The sequence below is a fragment of the Rhinoderma darwinii genome, chromosome 9 (assembly GCF_050947455.1).
Source record: "Rhinoderma darwinii isolate aRhiDar2 chromosome 9, aRhiDar2.hap1, whole genome shotgun sequence".
NCBI lineage: Eukaryota > Metazoa > Chordata > Amphibia > Anura > Rhinodermatidae > Rhinoderma > Rhinoderma darwinii.
Genome location: NC_134695.1, coordinates 44,828,864 through 44,848,997, shown reverse-complemented (window position 1 = coordinate 44,848,997; position 20,134 = coordinate 44,828,864). Strand labels below are relative to the sequence as shown.

The 20,134-nt window shown below is 42.9% G+C and overlaps 1 protein-coding gene across 5 annotated transcripts in view; it reads right to left on the bottom strand.

The window, feature by feature from the left end:
- Positions 1 to 12,585: 12,585 nt before the first annotated feature.
- Positions 12,586 to 20,134, bottom strand: part of RASSF7 (Ras association domain family member 7) — a 66,371-nt gene continuing 58,822 nt past the window's right edge. For 3 of the 5 annotated variants that reach the window (XM_075837577.1, XM_075837575.1, XM_075837576.1), the window contains exon 6: positions 12,589 to 12,874. In XM_075837577.1, the coding sequence (XP_075693692.1) occupies positions 12,843 to 12,874 (32 nt within the window). In that variant the 3' untranslated portion in view covers positions 12,589 to 12,842. Of the gene's footprint in view, positions 12,875 to 20,134 lie in introns of all 5 variants that reach the window. The other 2 variants (XM_075837578.1, XM_075837579.1) reach the window with 1 other exon arrangement.

Below are 20,134 nucleotides of genomic sequence, written 5' to 3'. Positions count from 1 at the left end.
ATATTCACGTTTACCCGGCTACAGAATGCAGGAAAACTCCCATTATTCCAGAAAATGAGGCAAAAGAATGGTTAAACTTGCTGGACTAGCAGGAAATTGATTATCCACCATTTTGAGGCTTGGAAGTGTTGTAACTGTGTTTGCAGGTTGGTATTAGGCTGAGTTCACACAGAGTTTTTTGCAGGAGGAAAATTCTGCCTCAAAATTCCGTTGGGATTTTGAGGCAGATTTTGACCTTCCTGCACGCCGTTTGCCACGATTTTCGCTGCGTTTTTCGCTCGCGCCCATTGAGTGCTAAGGGCAAAAAAGTCACGAAATACGCTTTCTCTGCCTCCTATTGATGTCAATGGGAGGTCAGAGGCGTTAACGCCTGAAGATAGGGCATGACGCTTTTTATCGCGAGCGTTTTTCCCACTTGCGGTAAAAAAACGCGTCCGCCTCTCATTGAAATCAATGGGAGGAATTTTCGGCCGTTTTTTGGCATGTTTTCCGACGCGGTTTCCGTGTCAAAAAAACTCTATGTGAACTGGCCCTAAATTTGCACTATTCGAAAGACTGGAAAGTCTTTTAATCCACCTCATCACCAGCCTCCATTATGGGCAGTATCTGAGTTTTAAGGGGACCATTTAAGACGCCATTCACATTGTTTTGGCCTGCGTTTAACGCATGTACTGGGAAAAGCTCCCAATGTCTACGTTAAACGTAGGTTGTGGCAGATGCCTAACATGTGCATCGGTCACCCATAGTCTATTATACCATCCGTTACATAAATACGTCTGTGACACATGCTATACAGTGGCCTACTTCACTACTTGGTATTTATTCTTCTTTTTTTAATGTAATCCCATTGTATGGTATAGAGTTACCGAAAAAAAAAAAAAAATGGTATACCGATGTATGCCAGCCTGACCGGCTAAAAGGAAACTCTTTTGGCCTCCAATGGGCTATTGGAGACCTGTGGACACGTTTAGCGTGTATGTCGGGAGCTCTGCTGGTGTACACGCCAAACATAGGGCAAAAACGTGATGTGAAACTCTTGTGTACAAACTCTGTTAGGCCCCATGCACACGAACGTGCTTTTGTGGCCGCAATTCCCCCGAAAATCCACGGTAGAATTGCGGCCCCATTCATCCCTATGGGGCCATGCACGGACCGTGGTTTCCAGGAGCCCGGACCGCAGAAAGAACGGGCAAGTCTTATTACGGCCGTGTTCTGAGGTCCAGGCTCGTAGCAAATGATGGCCATGCACATGGCTACGGTCGTGTGCATGAGGCCTTAATGTGTGAAATTGTTGGACAAACTCTTCAATGGAGGGTCTTTCACTTCAAATGTGAGAGTCCATGAAGGATTAGGCTGTGTTCTCGTGTCACAGATAACCTAGGTGTTTGCTGCAAAATTTGGAAAATCATGGGGAAAAAAATGCAAATTCACAGCGATGTGAAAACACGGCCTAAGGATATGTTCACACGTCTTGAACAATACTAGTCTGATTTCAAGAGAAAACCGCTTCTGAATCCAGGTGTTTGTAGAGCTGATTTTTATTTTATTTTTAAGCATTTTTTTCTGTTTGCACACGTATTGCGAGGCATGTTTTTTTTGTAGCGTAATAGAAAATCTGCTCCAAAAGCGCCTCAAGTGACATGTCCTTCGTGAGACAACCCCTTTAGAGGGTTAGGGAAGCAATGGTTTTTTTTTTGGTTTTTTTTTCATATCCATTTATATATACGGAATTTTCACTTTTTGAAACGCTACATAACCAGTACATACCGATTTATAATTATGTTCTAACTCCTTATCATTATAATGTTATATTCTGTTCTCTGTTATTTCAGGCATCTTCATGTGATGATGGTAGTAAAGACATTCATTCCTGAAGACTTTGGTTCTGAGAAAAACTCTGCAAATCTATATATCTCCAGATGCAGGTGAGCCACTGACTAACGCACATTGCGCTACCACATGAATGCCACTGTGCGTGTGACAGCGGCTAACCAGCCTCTTGGAATGACGCCACCACTCCTGGTCGTTGAATGCTGGATGTTTAAGCCTTGGATAATGTGTATATAATATTAGTGTGTCACTTGTCTGTGTTCAGTATGGTGAAGCAGTAAATACTCCGCTGGACTAGGACATCTTGTATATCTTGTTCAGATCTCCACCGCGACTCCCACAACACCGCTTAGGTGTTTGAAGAAAGATGAAGATTGACGATGTCCTAACTAAAAGTATTATAGGGCATTAGCTCGCCCACAAAGTAGTTGGCAACATAAAATGAATGTAAAAAATAGTGCCACGTTAAAGAATACTTTAGTGAATTTCTTAACTAGCACTGTCCTTATATATCAGTGTTATCAGGACTGCTCCCTTATGAGGTAAAGCATCTTGATAATGCAGAGTACAGGCTACCATGAAAATAACAGACTACAGGACAGTGATGGGGCTTGAAATTCTGACCGCATCGAATAAGGAATCCATATTCATAGAAATATGAAGATATTCTTCTTGGCGAGGTATGTGTGAGTAGTAGTCCTATGGGAAGAATTCTGCCACCAGCCCTGCGAAGAAGGAAAACCTAGACTTTTTTTATTTTCGCTTAATATCATCCTAGGATTTTGTTCCGTATCTTTGTGGGGGGGATTTTCAAAGGATCAGATTTATATTCTATATTTAAATTGCAATATATATTAATAAACTACTTCTTAAAGGCTTTTTTGAAACACCTCGAGGACCCTAAATTTTTTTTCAATTTTGCTTCTTTATATAGTGGCAGCCATAACTATCTTTTGGTCGACGTGGCTGTATGAGGTACGGGTTGTACCTTCTTAATATGCCATTCTCTGGTACATATACATTACAGGGGCTGTCCGGTTGAGAAAATTATTTTCACATACCTTGTTAGGAAATTCTTGAGTTAATAGAGTGGGGTCCCCTGTTCTGGAATCTTTTATCTCTTGACCAGAGCTGAGCGCGTAAAGAGTATCTCGCTCAACCGATTGATTTGAATGTGCACGGTCATGCGTAATTCCCCCTGTGGTGGCGCTGCAGGGAAATCCAACACTTGCTGTCCGGTTTCCCCACGTATTACAGCTGATCGCTGGGGGTTCCAGCAGGTGGATAGTTGATGATAAGCTTATTATCAAGGAACCATTCTAATAAGTAGGGATTGTCCAAAGTAGAGAATTCCTTTAATATGTAATTTTATATTCATTCTTGTCTTAGGAGAAAGTAGAAAAAATTCCAGCATTTAAATATTTATTTTTTTTCACACAGCACACACACTATCCTAAATGATATAATAAAAATGTATTGTACATGTAGTTATGTGGATATCAAATATGATCTTGTGACCTTTATGTAATAAACTTTTTAATATGGAAAGATGTCTGTTTTTTTTGTTATTTTTAATGTTTATGTTTTAAGAACGTAGAATTGCGCACATCACGTTTTTGGCCTACATTTAACGTATACGCTCACGATGTATAGATTAAATGTAGGCTGTGATGGATGCCGAACTGTGACATCTGTCACCATAGACTATAACGGTATACGTGAGAGTACCTTTTGCCCAAGTTAGGCTTTGTTCACACAGTGCAGATTTTGTATGTATTTTTGAAGGCAGAACAAGGAACGGAACCTAAACAGAAGAAATATATAAAGTAAGGTCTTCGGGTCAATGCACACGATGCGTATTACGTGCGGTTTTGCTGAGCGTATTTGCGTGCGGCAAAACCGCAGCGTAATACAGTACATGCATAGTCCATGAGATTCCAGTAAATTGCATGTCAATTTATCTTGTGTTTCCGCTTGCGAATTGTATCTGCCTAGTGCTGTGGAAAATCGTACCAAAATTCGCAACATGAAAACGCGCCGAAAAACACAAATGTGAAAAATGCATAAAAAAACGCACAGTTAGGGCTTATTCAGACGAACGTGATATACGTCCGTGCAACGCGCGTCATTTTCACGCGCCTCGTACGGACCTATATTAGTCTATGGGGCCGTGCAGACAGTCAGTGTTTTTTACGCAGCGGGTGTCCGTTGCGTAAAACTCACGACATGTCCTATATTTCTGCGTTTTTCGCGCATCACGCACCCATTGAAGTCAATGGGTGCGTGAAAATCACACGGAAGCACTTCCGTGGAACGCGCGTGATTCGCGCAACAGCAGTGAAAAGTATGATTGAAAACAAAAGCACCACGTGCTTTTCTGTTTACAAACATACAGAGTGTCATAATGATGGCGGCTGCGCGAAAGGCACGCAGCCGCGCACCATATGATCATAACACATGGAGCTGTTAAGTGCCTTTTGCGTGCGCAAAACGCACACGCTCGTGTGAATCCGGCCTAAGGTGCGGTTTTTACCTGCGAATTTCCTGTGGATTTGGTGCATATTTTCTGCATCAAAACACGCAACGTATGTATGATTTTGCTGCAGAAATTGCTGCGACTGAATATCTGTTCCAATTAACAGATTTTTTTTTTTTTTTAGTTGCAGAAATTTCTGCAACAAAATCTGCCGCGTGTGACTGCAGTCCAAAGCCCCCCTGCACAATCTGCTGATTTTGTAACAGAAATTTCTGTCACTGAAGGTTATTTGAATGGGGTTGTTTCTGCAGCAAGCGCAAAATCGTCAGGAGACCTAATGAGGCCGTTCTATGCTGCACCGTTGTGCTCTGTGGGGATACGGTGTTTCTCTATTATGTGCATCAGGCTGGGTTCACACAACCTATTTTCAGACGTAAACGAGGCGTATTATGCCTCGTTTTACGTCTGAAAATAAGGCTACAATACGTCGGCAAACATCTGCCCATTCATTTGAATGGGTTTGCCGACGTACTGTGCAGACGACCTGTCATTTACGCGTCGTCGTTTGACAGCTGTCAAACGACGACGCGTAAAAATACAGCCTCGTCAAAAGAAGTGCAGGGCACTTCTTTGGACGTTTTTGGAGCTGTTTTCTCATAGACTCCAATGAAAACAGCTCCAAAAACGGCACGAAAAATGCCGCAAAAAACGCGAGTTGCTCAAAAAAACGTCTGAAAATCAGGGGCTGTTTTCCCTTGAAAACAGCTCTGTATTTTCAGAAGTTTTTGGTCACTACGTGTGCACATACCCTAAGGGTATGTGCACACACACTAATTACGTCCGTAATTGACGGACGTATTTCGGCCGCAAGTCCCGGACCGAACACAGTGCAGGGAGCCGGGCTCCTAGCATCATAGTTATGTACGATGCTAGGAGTCCCTGCCTCGCTGCAGGACAACTGTCCCGTACTGTAATCATGTTTTCAGTACGGGACAGTTGTCCTGCAGCGAGGCAGGGACTCCTAGCATCGTACATAAGTATGCTGCTAGGAGCCCGGCTCCCTGCACTGTGTTCGGTCCGGGACTTGCGGCCGAAATACGTCCGTCAATTACGGACGTAATTAGTGTGTGTGCACATACCCTTAGGGATAATGCCGCACAGTGCCCTGATATAAACCCCATCCACCACCTTTGGGATGAATTAGGGTATGTTCACACAGCTTATTTTCAGGTGTTTTTCGGGGCGTAAATGCTTAAAAAAAAAAAAAAAAAGCCTGAAATGCGGAAGCTAAACTCTTCCAAACATCTGCCCATTGATTTCAAAGGGAAAAATGGCATTTCGTTCCATCGGGATGTTTTTTAGTGAGTCAGTTTGAAAAAACGGTGCGTAAAAAAACGCCCCTTAAAAAGAAGTGCATATCAATTCTTGAGCCATTTTTCATTGGGTCAATAGAAAAACCGCTTAAAAAAATGGCTGTAAAAACGCCTTTAAAAAAATGTGTTTGGTTTCAAAAACAGCTGAAAGTCAGAGGCGGTTTTCCCTTGAAAACAGCTCCATATTTTACAGCCGTTTTGCGTGTGAACATACCCTTAGGCTATGCTCACGCAGAGTTTTTTGACGTGGAAACCGCGCCAAAAAACATCAAATTGATTTCAATCGGAGGCGTCTTTTTTCCCGCGAGCAGTAAAACCGCCTTGCGGGAAAAAGTGACATGCCCTATCTTCGGGCGTTTATGCCTCTGACCTCCCATTGACTTCAATGGGAGGCAGAGAAAGCGTATTTCGCGGTGTTTTATGCCCGCAGTGCGCTCAATGGCCGCGGGTGTAAAACGCTGCGAAAATCGGCGTGCAGTGAGAGGAAAATCGGTCTCAAACTGAATTTTGAAGCAGAAATTGCGCCTGCAAAAAACTCAGTGTGAACATAGCCTTAGGGCTTATTCAGACGAACGGGATATACGTCCATGCAACGCGCGTGAAAATCGCACGGACCTATATTAGTCTATGGGGCAGTGCAGACAGGTGTGTGATTATTACGCAGCGTGAGTCCGCTGTGAAAAAGTCACAAGATGTCCGTTCTTTGGGCGTATTTCGCGCATCACGCACCCATTGAAGTCAATGGGTGTGTGAAAATCACGCGCACCACACGGAGGGAGGTCTTGTGTCCAGATGTTATGTTGTCCTACAGTACGTTTGTTGGCTACAGGTAAGCAGAACACATGTACAATTAGCCAGAGCAGAGAAATACGTTTTCCTGCAGCTAACATGCGTCTGCCCTCAGGTTTCTCCAGCAATAGCAGCTGCCGGACCCGCAACGATCCTATATATATAATAATTTTCTTTTATTGCCATTTTTGGGAGGATTACTCTGATGGGAGAGGGTGGGATAGACTGCCCGGGCCTCAAAGTTGTACCACCCTGTGGCCTACAGAGTGAAATCTATGCAAGCTATGAGTGCCATAAGTTTTTGCCAGTTTCTTGCATAAAATATGTTACATTTTCAGGCTGAGTGGGCCTGTCCCTTTTTATAAAGTGTTAGACGTGGCGTGAATAGGGGAAACGTTGCACGTTTTTACACGCAACACTCATGCGCCAATATTTGACTTTTTTGCCAGACTACGGTCGTACAGTCGTTAATAAATGTCCCCATATGTGGCAATTCTGAGAGGGAATCAATAGAACAGCAGGCGGCGCCATAAAAAGCATGTAACAACAAAATCTAGACCAGGGGTCTCAAACATGTGGCCCCTGAGACTGTCATCTGCGGCCCGCGGGGCACCGTAGCTCCCTCAGGAGAGCAGTCTGGAGGAGCACGCCGGTGCTCCTTCATGCCATGACACGGACCCCTGTAGTAGATAGCTCTATTGGGGCTCGCTCTAGAAGTGGAATCCCCAGACAGAGCACTGCCGACGCTTTGGCCAGGGATTCCTCTGCTGGAGGAGCCCCTCAAGTCTCTGCCCACTATACTAGACTAGCGCTCTGCTTCAAGACTCCTGCTCTGGGGAAGCCCCTGGCATCACTGTCCATGTATAGACAGTGATGTCAGAAGCAGAGTTGGAGTCCGAGTCAGTGCTAGAAGTGGTTCTGCTCTGGGACTCCGGCTGGGGAAGCACCTGATATCACTGTCCATATATGGTCAGGAGCAGAGTTGGAATCCCAGACAGAGTGCTAGTAGCGCTTTGCCCGGGACTTTGCCTCTGGGGTTGCCCCCTGACATCACCGTCCATCAGAGAAGGCGTTACTTGTGAGTCACTGGATCTATAGGGGATCTGTCCCCTCTCCTGAAATGTCTGTTGTAGGAAATCCTTGTATTCCACATAAAGTCTATGTGTACCCAGGAATAAGACAAATGTGTGTTACCATTCCCATTGTCAAGAGGAAGTGTGATACTGTCAGCGATGGTTGGAGGCTGTCAGTATGCAGGGGGACAGCCCTTTGACAAGGGGAATTGTAACACCCATTTGGCAATGCTCGCACAAAAAGGTGGTGCTTACTATAGACACGGCAGAGCGGCGGTGGGGAAGGGGGTCCCAAGTTTGTGGAACAGCCCAGGGTCTATGGTCTACTTAATCAGTCACTGAGCGTAGTATTGGTATAGGAATGTATTATTGTAGTACTGTTATAATAATGTAGTATTATTATAGTAATGTAGTATTATAGTAATATTATAGTAGTTCAAATAAATATATTTTGTATTGTACCAAATTTGAAAGTAATGGGGCCCGTCAACTTCACATTTTTCCTAAGTGCGGCCCATTTACCTAGCCAAGTTTAAGACCCCTGATCTAGAAAAAGGAGATTTTTTTAAAAAACTATTCCAATTGAAGAATTGTAGTTGAAGGAAAACCCCTTTAAAGCTGGGTAATCATTCTAGATTTCTATTTATAGCGAGAGACAAACTATTTAGAATTGGCACGGAATCCTCTAAATCCTAGTGGGTGATATCTGTATGACTGATCACACCGTCCGACTAGAGCGAGATCTTAGTCAGCCATTTCCAGAATATACATGTGACACCTCATTCCAGGAAAATCCTTATCAGTAAACGCTGAGGTAATCATTCCTGAATTACGAGAAATACTCTCTAACATCGAGGCTATTTAGATCACCTCAGTTACGTCTGATCCTGTGACTATAAGGATTGGTAACTGGTTATTTATTTACATTTGCGGTCGGGTTACTCCATATGTTGTGCATCCTGTTAATGATTCATATGTACACAAGTCATTTTTAACAAAAATATTTCAAATTAGATTTCATCATTCATTAAATTATCATCTGCACACAGTTCCAAGGATAAAACATCTGTAGCTCATAGTTGAAGGGAGGTTTATGTACACAAAATGTATAATGAAAAGTTTTGTACTTCAATAATACGGGACAGATTTACTAAGTCTGGCTTTCTTATACTAGTCTAAGGGTATGTGCACACACACTAATTACGTCCGTAATTGACGGACGTATTTCCACCGCAAGTACCGGACCGAACACAGTGCAGGGAGCCGGGCTCCTAGCATCATACTTATGTACGATGCTAGGAGTCCCTGCTACTCCGTGGAACTGCTGTCTCGTACTGAAAACATGATTACAGTATGGGACAGTTGTCCTGCAGAGAGGCAGGGACTCCTAGCATCGTATAGAACTATGATGCTAGGAGCCCGGCTCCCTGCACTGTGTTCGGTCCGGTACTTGCGGCGGAAATACGTCCGTCAATTACGGACGTAATTAGTGTGTGCGCACATACCCTTAGGCATCTGCTCTACTAGAGTAGTAATGCTTCCTTTGCAATTGCTTTCCGTTTGACATTCCGTTCATGGGTTCCTTTGACGGAAAGGTCTAACGGAACCCATGAACTGAAGGGTGACACTGATGTGAACACACCCTAAGATGCGCCAGATTTATTAAGAGGCGCACGCCGGCTGGCTGGGACTGCTGCTTTGCACCATCCATTTCCACCAATAGGACATAAAATAAAAAATATATATACTCCCCTCCGGGTCCCTTCTGCATAATGTAGCTTATACAAGGTCCTGACGCGGAGTAGCGCCGAAGCCTTATATGCAACGCAGTACTCAACGTCATCAGTGCTGCATCACAAACAACATCACAACGCTAGAATAGGAGCAGTAAGGTGAGCATAATGATTTTTTTTATTTAAATTGTCCAGGGGGAGGGGGGTAGTCCCATAGGGAGGACAAGGTACAGGTCCCAGTACAGGCCTCTACCTCGCTATGTCCCACAAAGTGAAATCTACACCAATTGGGAGCTGGAGTACATTACCACTATAACTCACAGCAGTTTTTTTCTGTCAGAAATTATAATAAATGTCATGTCTTTGTGGCCCCGCCCATTGTGGAAAGCCACGTCCCTTTTCGGAAAAATGGCGAGGGAAACGTTAAAAGATCAAACTTTTAGGCCCTTTTGCGACTTTTCTATGCCAGAAACCTTTTCTTTGGGAAGAAAGGTTAATAAATTCCCACCTACAGTGAAGGAAATAAGTATTTGATCCCTTGCTGATTTTGTAAGTTTGCCCACTGTCAAAGACATGAACAGTCGAATTTTTTTTTTTTTTTTTTTACTCAGAACATTCATTATTGACTTCCAGTGGATAACATTGTAAAATAACATTAATTTGCAGAAACCCCTTTGGCCGGGTTCACCCGTAAAATCCGCAGCGTATTAAAGTAATAAAAAGCAGGAGTAATAAAAACATTCAGAAATGTATTCCATTTATGCTGCGGAATTGCTGCTTTTCTTTTGCGGGTTTTGCCTATTGAATTCAATGGGGAGGAAAAACCCGCAACAAATAGGAGATGTGGCGATTTTTGAGGCAGAAAATCTGCGATTTCGCCACAAAAATCTCAACTCCGAATAAAATACAAAGCAAAAAAAAAAAATTATACGTCCAGCGACGCGTCCTCGAGCCCAGCCTCCAGAAAAAAAGTTTCATCCAATGTAACTGCTGCAGCCAATCACAAGCTGCAGCGGCCACACGAGATGAAACGTCATCCCAGGAGGCCGGGCTGGAGGAAGTCAGAGGGACGTGTCGCCATGGTTACAGCCAAGGTAAGTAGGGATGTTTTTTTTCCCTAGTGCTGCTTTCCGCAGAGGAGATTCCACCGCACAGCAGCACCATGATGGTGGTGCGGGTTTTCGGTCGGAATGTGCTGTGGGTTCTAGGCTGTGTAGTTTTTTACAGCGTTGCTGACCCGTGTGAACTCGGCCTTTAAGGCCCCCTGCACACGTAGCATAATTAATCAGGATTTTCCATAGCATATTACAGTAGCAGCAAGGTGGATGGGATTTAACAAATCTCATCCACACGCTGCTGAATTTTTTATTTTTTTTTGCAGAAATTGACCTGCAGTGCTGGTTCGCAGCATAAACGGACGTGCTTACACATTTGTTGCAGATCTTCTCCATTGAGTTCAATGGCGGAAGTGAAAATCTGCAACAAATAGCAAATGTTGAGTTTTTTTCTGCGGAACAGCTTAATTTCTGCAGCACAAATTGCAACTGGAACAAAAAGACAAAAAAAAAAAAAAAGGCATACCTCGACATCCCATGGCGCTTCCGCATCAACATGTCTGTTGAGTCGGCCTTCTGTACTGACTCTTTGTCTCATGTGTTGCTATGGGATCACCAGGGGAGTGGAGCATAGTATATATATTTTATTTTTTTATCCCCTTTTCTTCTCTGCAGCGGAAAATCTGGCTGAAAATCTGCACCAAAATGCACGATTTGGTGCAGACCTTTGGAAAGTATTCCCTGCAGAATCTGGGTTGGATTTGATGGATTTTTCCTAACTAAATCCGGCCCGTGTGCATTTACCCCTAAGGGTATGTTCACACGGCTTAGCAAAATATGTCTGAAAATACAGAGCCGTTTTCAGGCAAAAACAGCTCCTTATTTTCAGACGTTTTTGTAGCAACTTGCGTTTTTCGCAGCGTATTTTACGGACGTTATTGGAGCGGTTTTGAGTCAATGAAAAACGGCTCCGAAAAAGTCCCAAGAAATGACATGCACTTCTTTTTCGCAGGCTTCTTTTTACGTGCCGTATTTTGACAGCGACGTATAAAATTACACCGTGTGAACAGAACACCGTAAAACCCAAGCAATGGCCAGATGTTTGTAGGCATATTAGGGGCGTTTTTTCAGGCGTAATTCGAGGCGTAAAACGCCCAAATTACGTCTGAAAACAGTGCGTGTGAACATACCCTAAAGGAAAGCCAGCCAGCGCTAATAAAATAAACACCGTTATTACCCATGACGTAACAATGCTAGAGCATATTTTCATAGGACTCTGCCTTGTGCCTTTCCTCTGTTGTACTTCTTGGAAAGTAATAAATTGGCAATTGTGCATTAACATTCCCCTTGTTAACTGTTTGGACAGTGTCAGCTTCAAAATTGTCCCTATGGATGAATGGTACACTGTATTAACTTCTAACTGGAGTTGCATTATAAGCCAAAAGTCAGTGGGTGGCCTGGGACCACTGATGTCAAATGTCCTACAAGTAAAGAAAAGATAATTTTATCGTAAAGAACTTGGTAAACCCCATTGTGCACTGAAAAATACAAGTACCGCCAAGGCGACATGGCAGCCCCTGGGACTTGTGGTAAAATTGTGCTATAACAGCAATCTCATTGTCATTTGAAACTTTTTCCCCCATAGGAAAACATTGAAGCCCCAGCAGGAGTAACTGTGATGCCAGTCACGGGAGAGCGAGTGTTGCCAAGGACGCACAGCCCTATTCCACATACATGGGCCAAATCAGACCATACATGGAAACTGTTGCATACGAAAGGTTGTTGGTGTCCCTTTAAGGGTATGCTCACACGCTTGAATAAAAAAACGTCTGAAAATCAGGAGCTGTTTTCCCTTGAGCTGTTTTTCTATAGAAAAAGTCTCAAAAAGTGACATGCACTTTTTTCGCGCCCGTTTTTTGAAAAACGGCCGTGTAAAAAAAATGGCCAGTCGGAACAGAACGCTGTTTTTCCCATTGAAATCAATGGGCAGATATTTAGAGGTGTTCTGCTTCCAATTTTTTGGACGTTTTTCGTCCGTTTATGGCCCAAAAAACAGCCGAAACGAAGCCGTTTGAACATACCCTTAATTATGCCATGCGTATAAGGAGTCACGCACTTTATGAATTAAACACTCTATGTATGTACGATACTGTATTTGTCACCAAAGAACACCATAGGGCTAAATTGTACTTTTTTTTATTACTTAACTAATGATCCACAGATATGTGAAAAGTTACACAGCATCGTAAAAGTTGGTGGCAAAGTAAAAATTTTATGCTTTTACAGTTTTGTTTTTAAAATGCAAACTTTTTGCCACTTTAGTATATTTTTCATATTAAACAGTGATATTTATTTATACACATCTGTATAAAAAGAAATGTATAATATAAAATTATATAAACAATTAGATATATACACAATATATAGATATATTTTTTTATATAACATTTTTATTCCATTTACAGATATAACATTAGACAGGGTGGAGATCCTGGTTGTCATTTAGATATTTCTCAAGTCCGTGAGGTTTCCCGTGACGGTAAAACTGTAAGAGATGCACAAACAAACGATTAATAGAAGGTAGAAATCGGACTTGTTACCTGCCAATTATGATGCTAATATACTTAAAGGAATCTTTTACCTCTGCAAATATAAAACCTATGGATATAAAGATGCAGAGAAGGGGTTCAGGCGGTCAATACACTAATCCTGGAAGAGCCAGAATGGTGCGGTAATTTGACGGAGCCCCAAGCAAATAGTCATGTAGACTCTCGTCTAACCCTCTCAGCCAGTCAGCGCCTAGAAGGCTCATGTGTATTTAGTTCCTTCCACCGAAGATCGTCAAACAAATCTACACATTATGATGCAAACTCCCTCTGTGCTTCTTACTGGCCACGAGGGCTCCATGACAGTTTACGTGTAGAAACACACTAAGCGGATGTGCTGCATAAAACGACACATAGTTTCCCCCTGTAGCTGCAGGGAATTCTGTCCGAAAAACTGCACCAAATTGTAGTGCAGTTTTTTGGGCAGCATTTGCGCTGGGGAAATCCTGCAGGAGTTAATAAAAAAAAACAAAACTTAGACTTACCCGGCCGTAGTCATGGCGATGTGTCCCTCTCCTCTGGATGTAGCCGGGCCTCCTGGTATGACACTAGTCCATGTGAACGCTGCAGCAGTCACACTGGAAGATGCGTTATCCCAGGAGGCCTGGCTGCGCTCAGAATAGAGGATTACGTCGCTAGGACAATAGCCGGGTAAGTATAAACTTTTTATTCATTTCAAATAAAATAGATATATATATATATATATATAATCTATAGAAAAATAGAGCACAGAAGCAGCACTCAATAGCAAAAAAATGAAATTTATTCACCCAGCACAGCAACTTTTCACTTCCTCAATGGAAGCATTTTCAGGCAACGTTTCACTTCCTCAATGGAAGCATTTTCAAGCTTGAAAATGCTTCCATTGAGGAAGTGAAAAGTTGCTGTGCTGGGTGAATAAATTTAATTTTTTTGCTATTGAGTGCTGCTTCTGTGCTCTATTTTTCTATACATTACATTGGGAGATAGTCACTCCTCTATTTGAAGCATAGCACCAGCCGTATCTGGTTTTTGACACAGTGCTGCTCCTATTTCATATTTAATTTTATATATATATATATATATATTATTATTATTTTTTTTTCTCACTTGCAAATTTTAGCGGCGGGAATAGCAGCGTTTCCACAACAGAAGAGCAGTGGTTCCGGAGCATAAATTGACATGCTGCAGCTTAAAAAAACCGCACTGCAGGTCAATTTATGAAAAGTTTTAGGCTAATTTTTTATGCAGCGTGTGGATGAGATTTGTTCAAATCTCATCTACACTGCGGCTACTGTATTATGCTGCGGATTTTCCACATTGAAATCCAATGCGGAAAATCCGCAGTGTCTACGCCTAGTGTGTTCTTACCTTGCATACGCTAGCCTGCTTACAAACTGGTACTTTAGAGAGTGCACCTGCGATCAGGAAATCTTGTGTAAGCTCTTCGGGATCTGCCTTAAGGTAGGAACACAGACAGCGTAAACACTGCGGATTTTCCGCAACTGATAAATTAGCGTATTACAGTAGCGGCAGTGTGGGTGAGATTTCAACAAATCTTGTCCCCACACTGCGGTAAATATCTGCCAAAAAAACCCGCACAAATTGACCTGTGGTGCAGTTACTTCAACCACAGCACGTCTATTAATTCTGCGGATACACAACTCTTCTGTTGCGGGTTTACCCATTGAATTCAATGGGGTGCTTAAACCCACAGCAAAGCAGTGTGTGTTGCAATATTTGTGGCGGAATCACAGCGATGCGCCGCAAAAATAGCAAGTAAGAATAAAATAAAGTTATACTTACCCAGAGTTCCCTGCTTCTCCAGTCCGGCCTCCCGGAAAGACATTGCAGGCCATTTGACCGCTGTAGCGTCACATGGTCTGCAACATCATCCCAGGAGGCCAGACTACGCGTGGAGAAGAGGGAGGGAGGGAGTAAGTATGAACAGGTTTTTTTTTTTTACATTTTCAGGCGCCCCTTCGCAGCAGAAATTCCACCGGAAAAACGCATCACAATGTGACAGCATTCCCTGCGGTGTTCAGGGCGGATACACTGCGCAGCTTAATGCAGTGTATCTGCACTGAATACGTTGTGCGTGTTCCTACCCTTAGGCTTTGTTCACATCGGAGTCAGGGTCCCATTCTGACGTTCTGTCTGAGCTTTTCGTTGGAACGGAGTCCTGACTGACACAAACGGATCCTGTGCCAATGCTTTCCATTTGTCTCCGTTGTGTAATAAGCACCACAGGTTTTTTTCTGCCTCCCATTGATTTCAATGGGAGGTCAGAGGCGGAAACCGCAGCAAGAAAGGACATGCCGTTTTTTTTCCCCTGTGAACAGCCAAAAGCTGCCCAGGAAGAAAAACGCCTCTGCCTCCCATTTAAATCAATGGGGGTGTTTTCAGCAGTTTTTTGGCACTGATCCTGACGCAGTTTCCTCGTCAAAATCAGCGCCAAAAAACGGTGTGAACTGACCCTAATTATCCCTACCCCAGTGAGTCCATCACTTGACCATAGACAGAATTTTATCCACTGGAAGTAATGAATGTTCCTACTGAATAACAACAAGCAGAGATCTTGAAAACCGTGAGGAATTATTACAGAACAGTATACTGGAAAATCAGATAACTTAATTATACAAAACAACGTTAATTTGATGAAATGCAACAACTTACCCATATTACAAGCAGCACTATCTGGCATCACACCCCGACGTGCGTTTCAGCAGGAAGCCTTCGTCTGGGGGTGGTGTCGGAGAGTAAAAATGAGCCTTTTAAGTATCAATGAGCCAATCCCAGGTATCATGTATTTATATATGTTTTATTTCCACAATTATTATATGCATCTTCTAGATCTTTTATGTAATATCATTGACGTTTTTTATTGTCTGTAAGGAAAGGATAGGGACCGGTACATGGATGTTGTCATCCGGACTGGGATGCGGCGCTTAGCGGTCTATTTCGGCAACTGAATTACCTTGAGCAATCGCAGGTGGGTTTCTCACCTGTGATTGGCTCATTGATACTGAAGGCTCATTTTTACTCTGACACCACCCCCAGACGAAGGCTTCCTGCCGAAACGCACGTCGGGGTGTGTGTGATGCCAGACAGTGCTGCTTGTTATATGGGTAAGTTGTTGCACTGCATTTTGCAGAGATAACATTAGGTACTTTACACCTATTATTGGACAATGCCATATAAATGTATACACATATTTATTATTTTCCTTGACTGTTAGGCTGCTGTAGTTACACCTTCATGCATGGTCTTATGTAATAGTGGGGGATTAGGATTTTCTCGGCTCTTTGTGACCTTATACAGGTACATACAGGGTGCATGCTGTGATTTAGTCTACATCCATTGCCCCCCTTTCCGATACAGCGACATTTTTTTGCATGTCTCTGTTTGGTGTCCATCTGTACTGTGGTAATCATCTCTATGTTTTTTAACTTGTCTGTTTATTGTCATTCATTAATAAATTTTTAAACATTTTTGGTGTGCCAGACTCCGATTTTTAGGTTGTTGTTTCCAATAGCGGGTTTTTACACCGTTACTACCATGTGCCCCTCCCCCTCAATACATTATATACCATTGTGGGTTTATTCTCATCACCTAAATTAGGGGATTTTGGTTGTTCTCCATATAAGTATAGCATTAATTTGATGAAACCATCCAGCAGCAAAAGCTTGGATGGATGGGATAGATAGATAGATAGATAGATAGATAGATAGATAGATAGATAGATAGATAGATAGATAGATAGATAGATAGATAGATAGATAGATAGATAGATAGATAGGATAGATAGATCTCTATCTATATATAGGTGGATTTATTCACCTCAAGTGAGCAGCGACGTTTCGGTTCGTCACAGAATCTCTCAAGCTGTGACGAACAGAAACGTCGCTGCTCACCTAAAGTGAATAAATCCACCTATTTTCATCTGTCTGGAAGTCCTGGTGCCGTTATTTTGTCCTATGGTTCTTATGTATTCAAGTTGGGGAACGGATTCATCCTCTGGTAACGTGCACATGGCCTAATATATAGCTGCGAGTGCTGTGTTCATCTATAATTGGACTGATTATATATATATAGTATTTTTTTGAGTTTGTTGTAGTGACTTTTTTTCTAAAAGTGACAAAAGAAAGTGCAGCCTAATTGATTGTCACCTCTGAATTATCTTCTCAGAAACTCGTGGTAAATCATCTTTTGGAAGTACAATCATTAAGAAAGTGAGTTTTTATCATCAGCTTCTAAGGCCCTATGCACACAAGCATAATTTTGATCCACAATTACAGATCCACAATTGCTGATCAAAATACTGATCCGTTTATTTCCATGGCCAACAAACACCTTCACGTATACTTACGGGTAAGTGTCCAGGCCATAGAAATGCCCCCCAAAAAATAGGACATTAGGAATATTTTAGGATGTGCGGAATATGCTCCTATACTTTATAACGGGAGAACGGCGCGCAAATGTGGGTGACCGTCCATGCCCGTAATCACGGACCTTGCACACAGCTACGGCCGTATGCAGGGGGCCTTAGAAGGTAATCAAAATTTTTTTCGAAAACAGCTGCTGCAACATAAACAGAGAAATGTCAATGCTCTGGCGTCTTATTTGCTAATATACTGTCAATATTAAATTTTAGGTGGAAATCTACCTCTTCACGACATCCACTGAGATACACGGCAGAGGTCGGGTGGGGGAGTATGGAGTAGGCTCACAGGCTGAGCCCACTCCATAAAACGAGAGTGTCGGCTGTATGTTACGAGTAAGGCCTTATTCACACGAACGTGTTATACACGCGTGATTTTCACGCGCATCACACGGACCTATGTTAGTGAATGGGGCCGTTCAGAGTCCGATTTTCACGCAGCGTATGTGCTATACTTGCCCGTGTTTCGCGCAGCACGCACCCATTGAAGTCAATGGCTGCGTGCAAATCGCGAATGGCACACAGAAGCACTTCCGGGTGACGCGTGATTCGCGCTACAGCTGGTAAAGAAGAGAAGGGAAACCTAAAATCCCCTCCTTCTTTACGGTCGTCACATAAAAAGGGAGTGTCATAATGATGCCGGCTGCATGAAAATCACGCAGCCACGCACCATATACACATGTTAAACTAAACTTTTGCGTGCGCAAAACGCGTTTTTTGCGCGCGCAAAACGGACACGGTTTGTGTGAATAAGGCCTAACGACGAGCAGGATCCCGCTAGTTTAACCCCTTAGATGCCAGTCAAGAGACTGCGGCATCTTATCCGATAGAAACCAGCGCGGCCTCCTGACATTTCATTGCGCGCCCCCCCGTGACACGAGTGCAGGGTGCCTATAGTTATCATGACTGCCTGGGGGCCTAATGAAGGCCCCAATATCTGCTATCTTTGTATCAATGGTTAGTGGAGGGGGGGGGGGGGTGCATGTGGGGGGTGGGACTAAAACAAAACACAAAAATTTTTAAACACCGTTAAATAAAGTAAAAAATAAATAAATAATTATATATATATATATATATATATATATATATATATATAAAATATTAGAGTTCAATTGCGGATAAAAACTACGGACGTGTTCATGGGGCCTTATTCTGTGATTCCTTGAATGACCTACCAAACCACCAATCCTCATTTATCCATTAATTTACTTTTTACACCAAAATAATTAAGAATGTAAAGCCTCAGGGAGTTGTTGGAGACTAGAAAGACTGCGGCTGCTGATGGAGAGGAGTTATGATTCAGAATAGTTCAATTTAAATGAGTGAAATCACACAGGAGCTCCAGAAGGCTTTGATATTACACGCGGATACTCTCAGAAGCTTTTTGTAAAGATGTTGATCCAAGAACGTTGATCTAATTTTTGGTGCATATAATGCTAACCCCTGGAGGATTACATAACAAGAACCAGTCCATTTAAGTTTTTACAGAACACCTAAAAATCACACAAAAATGATTCATAGGATTTAAAGCAACTAATAAAAGCGGTTTTCCAGGAATGTACATTAAAGGCCTATTTATGTGTTATAAGAACCACCGACTAAAGCTCTGAATGGTGCTGTGCTGCTAAGCCTGATTCATATCGCATTTTAACCCTTTCTGTCGGAAGTATACGTCGAGAGGAGTCCCGCCGTATACCTTCGGCAGAAGGTGGCGATGTCTACCACTATATAGGCATATCATGGGAGATAACTACTTGAAGCGCTTTGTCCGGGGTAGCCCCTGATGTGAGGTCAGGGGTTTTCAACTACGGAATCCCCAGCCAAAGCATCACAAGCGCACGGGCCGGGGACTCCTGTCTTGAGAAAGACCTCTTGACACTGTCAATATATCGACTGTGACGTTAAGAGCTTTTATATGCCGAAATACATGGACAGTGACCTTTGGAACTTTGAGATGCTGGAATCCCCGACCAGAGCATCGGCAAAGCTCTGGCCAGGGATTCCACTCCTGGTGGAGCCCCTAAGGTCACTCTCCATATATGGACAGCGACGTCACAGGCATCTCCATTTCAGAGTCCCTGGCCAGAGTGCTACCAATGCTCTGCATCACACATAGGCGACAGGGATAAAAATATGTATACAGAACGGATTAAATAGCGTAGTCTACTACGTTATTACATCCTCCTGAAAAAAAAGGTATACCGACATATACCATCCTGAGGGAGGCCAAAAAGGACACTTTTGGTCTCCGTCAGGGCTAATAGAGCCCTCTGGATACGTTTATCATGTACATCGGCAGCTTTCCTGACGTACACTATAGAACGTAGTGCACAAACGTGACGTGAATCCGGCCGAAGTCGCACATAGGGTCAAGCCGCTGTGCCGGGATAAACACTGAAGTTGACACGATGCTCTAAGTTGCTGATTGTTGGGGCTCCCTTTGGTTGACGCCGCACCAAATCACACATTAATCTTAAGGATAGGCCATACATATTTTTCCCAGAAAACCCCTGGAGTTTTCCAGTTTATGTAAAAAAAAACAAAAAACAAATCTTTCTATAATGAAAGTAAAAGGTTATGAGGGATTCATCCACCTGAAAATATGAGAAATTTGCCTAGTGTCCTGACAGATCTGTCAAGCGTAGACATTCTTATATCAGAGCTCTTCAGATGTCAGCAGGACATGATCAAGACAAATTTACAGCACTGAATGTAGGCGATGAATGTATCCGTTTACTGACAGGAAGCAGACATCTTTCAAATGCGGAGGAATTAATAC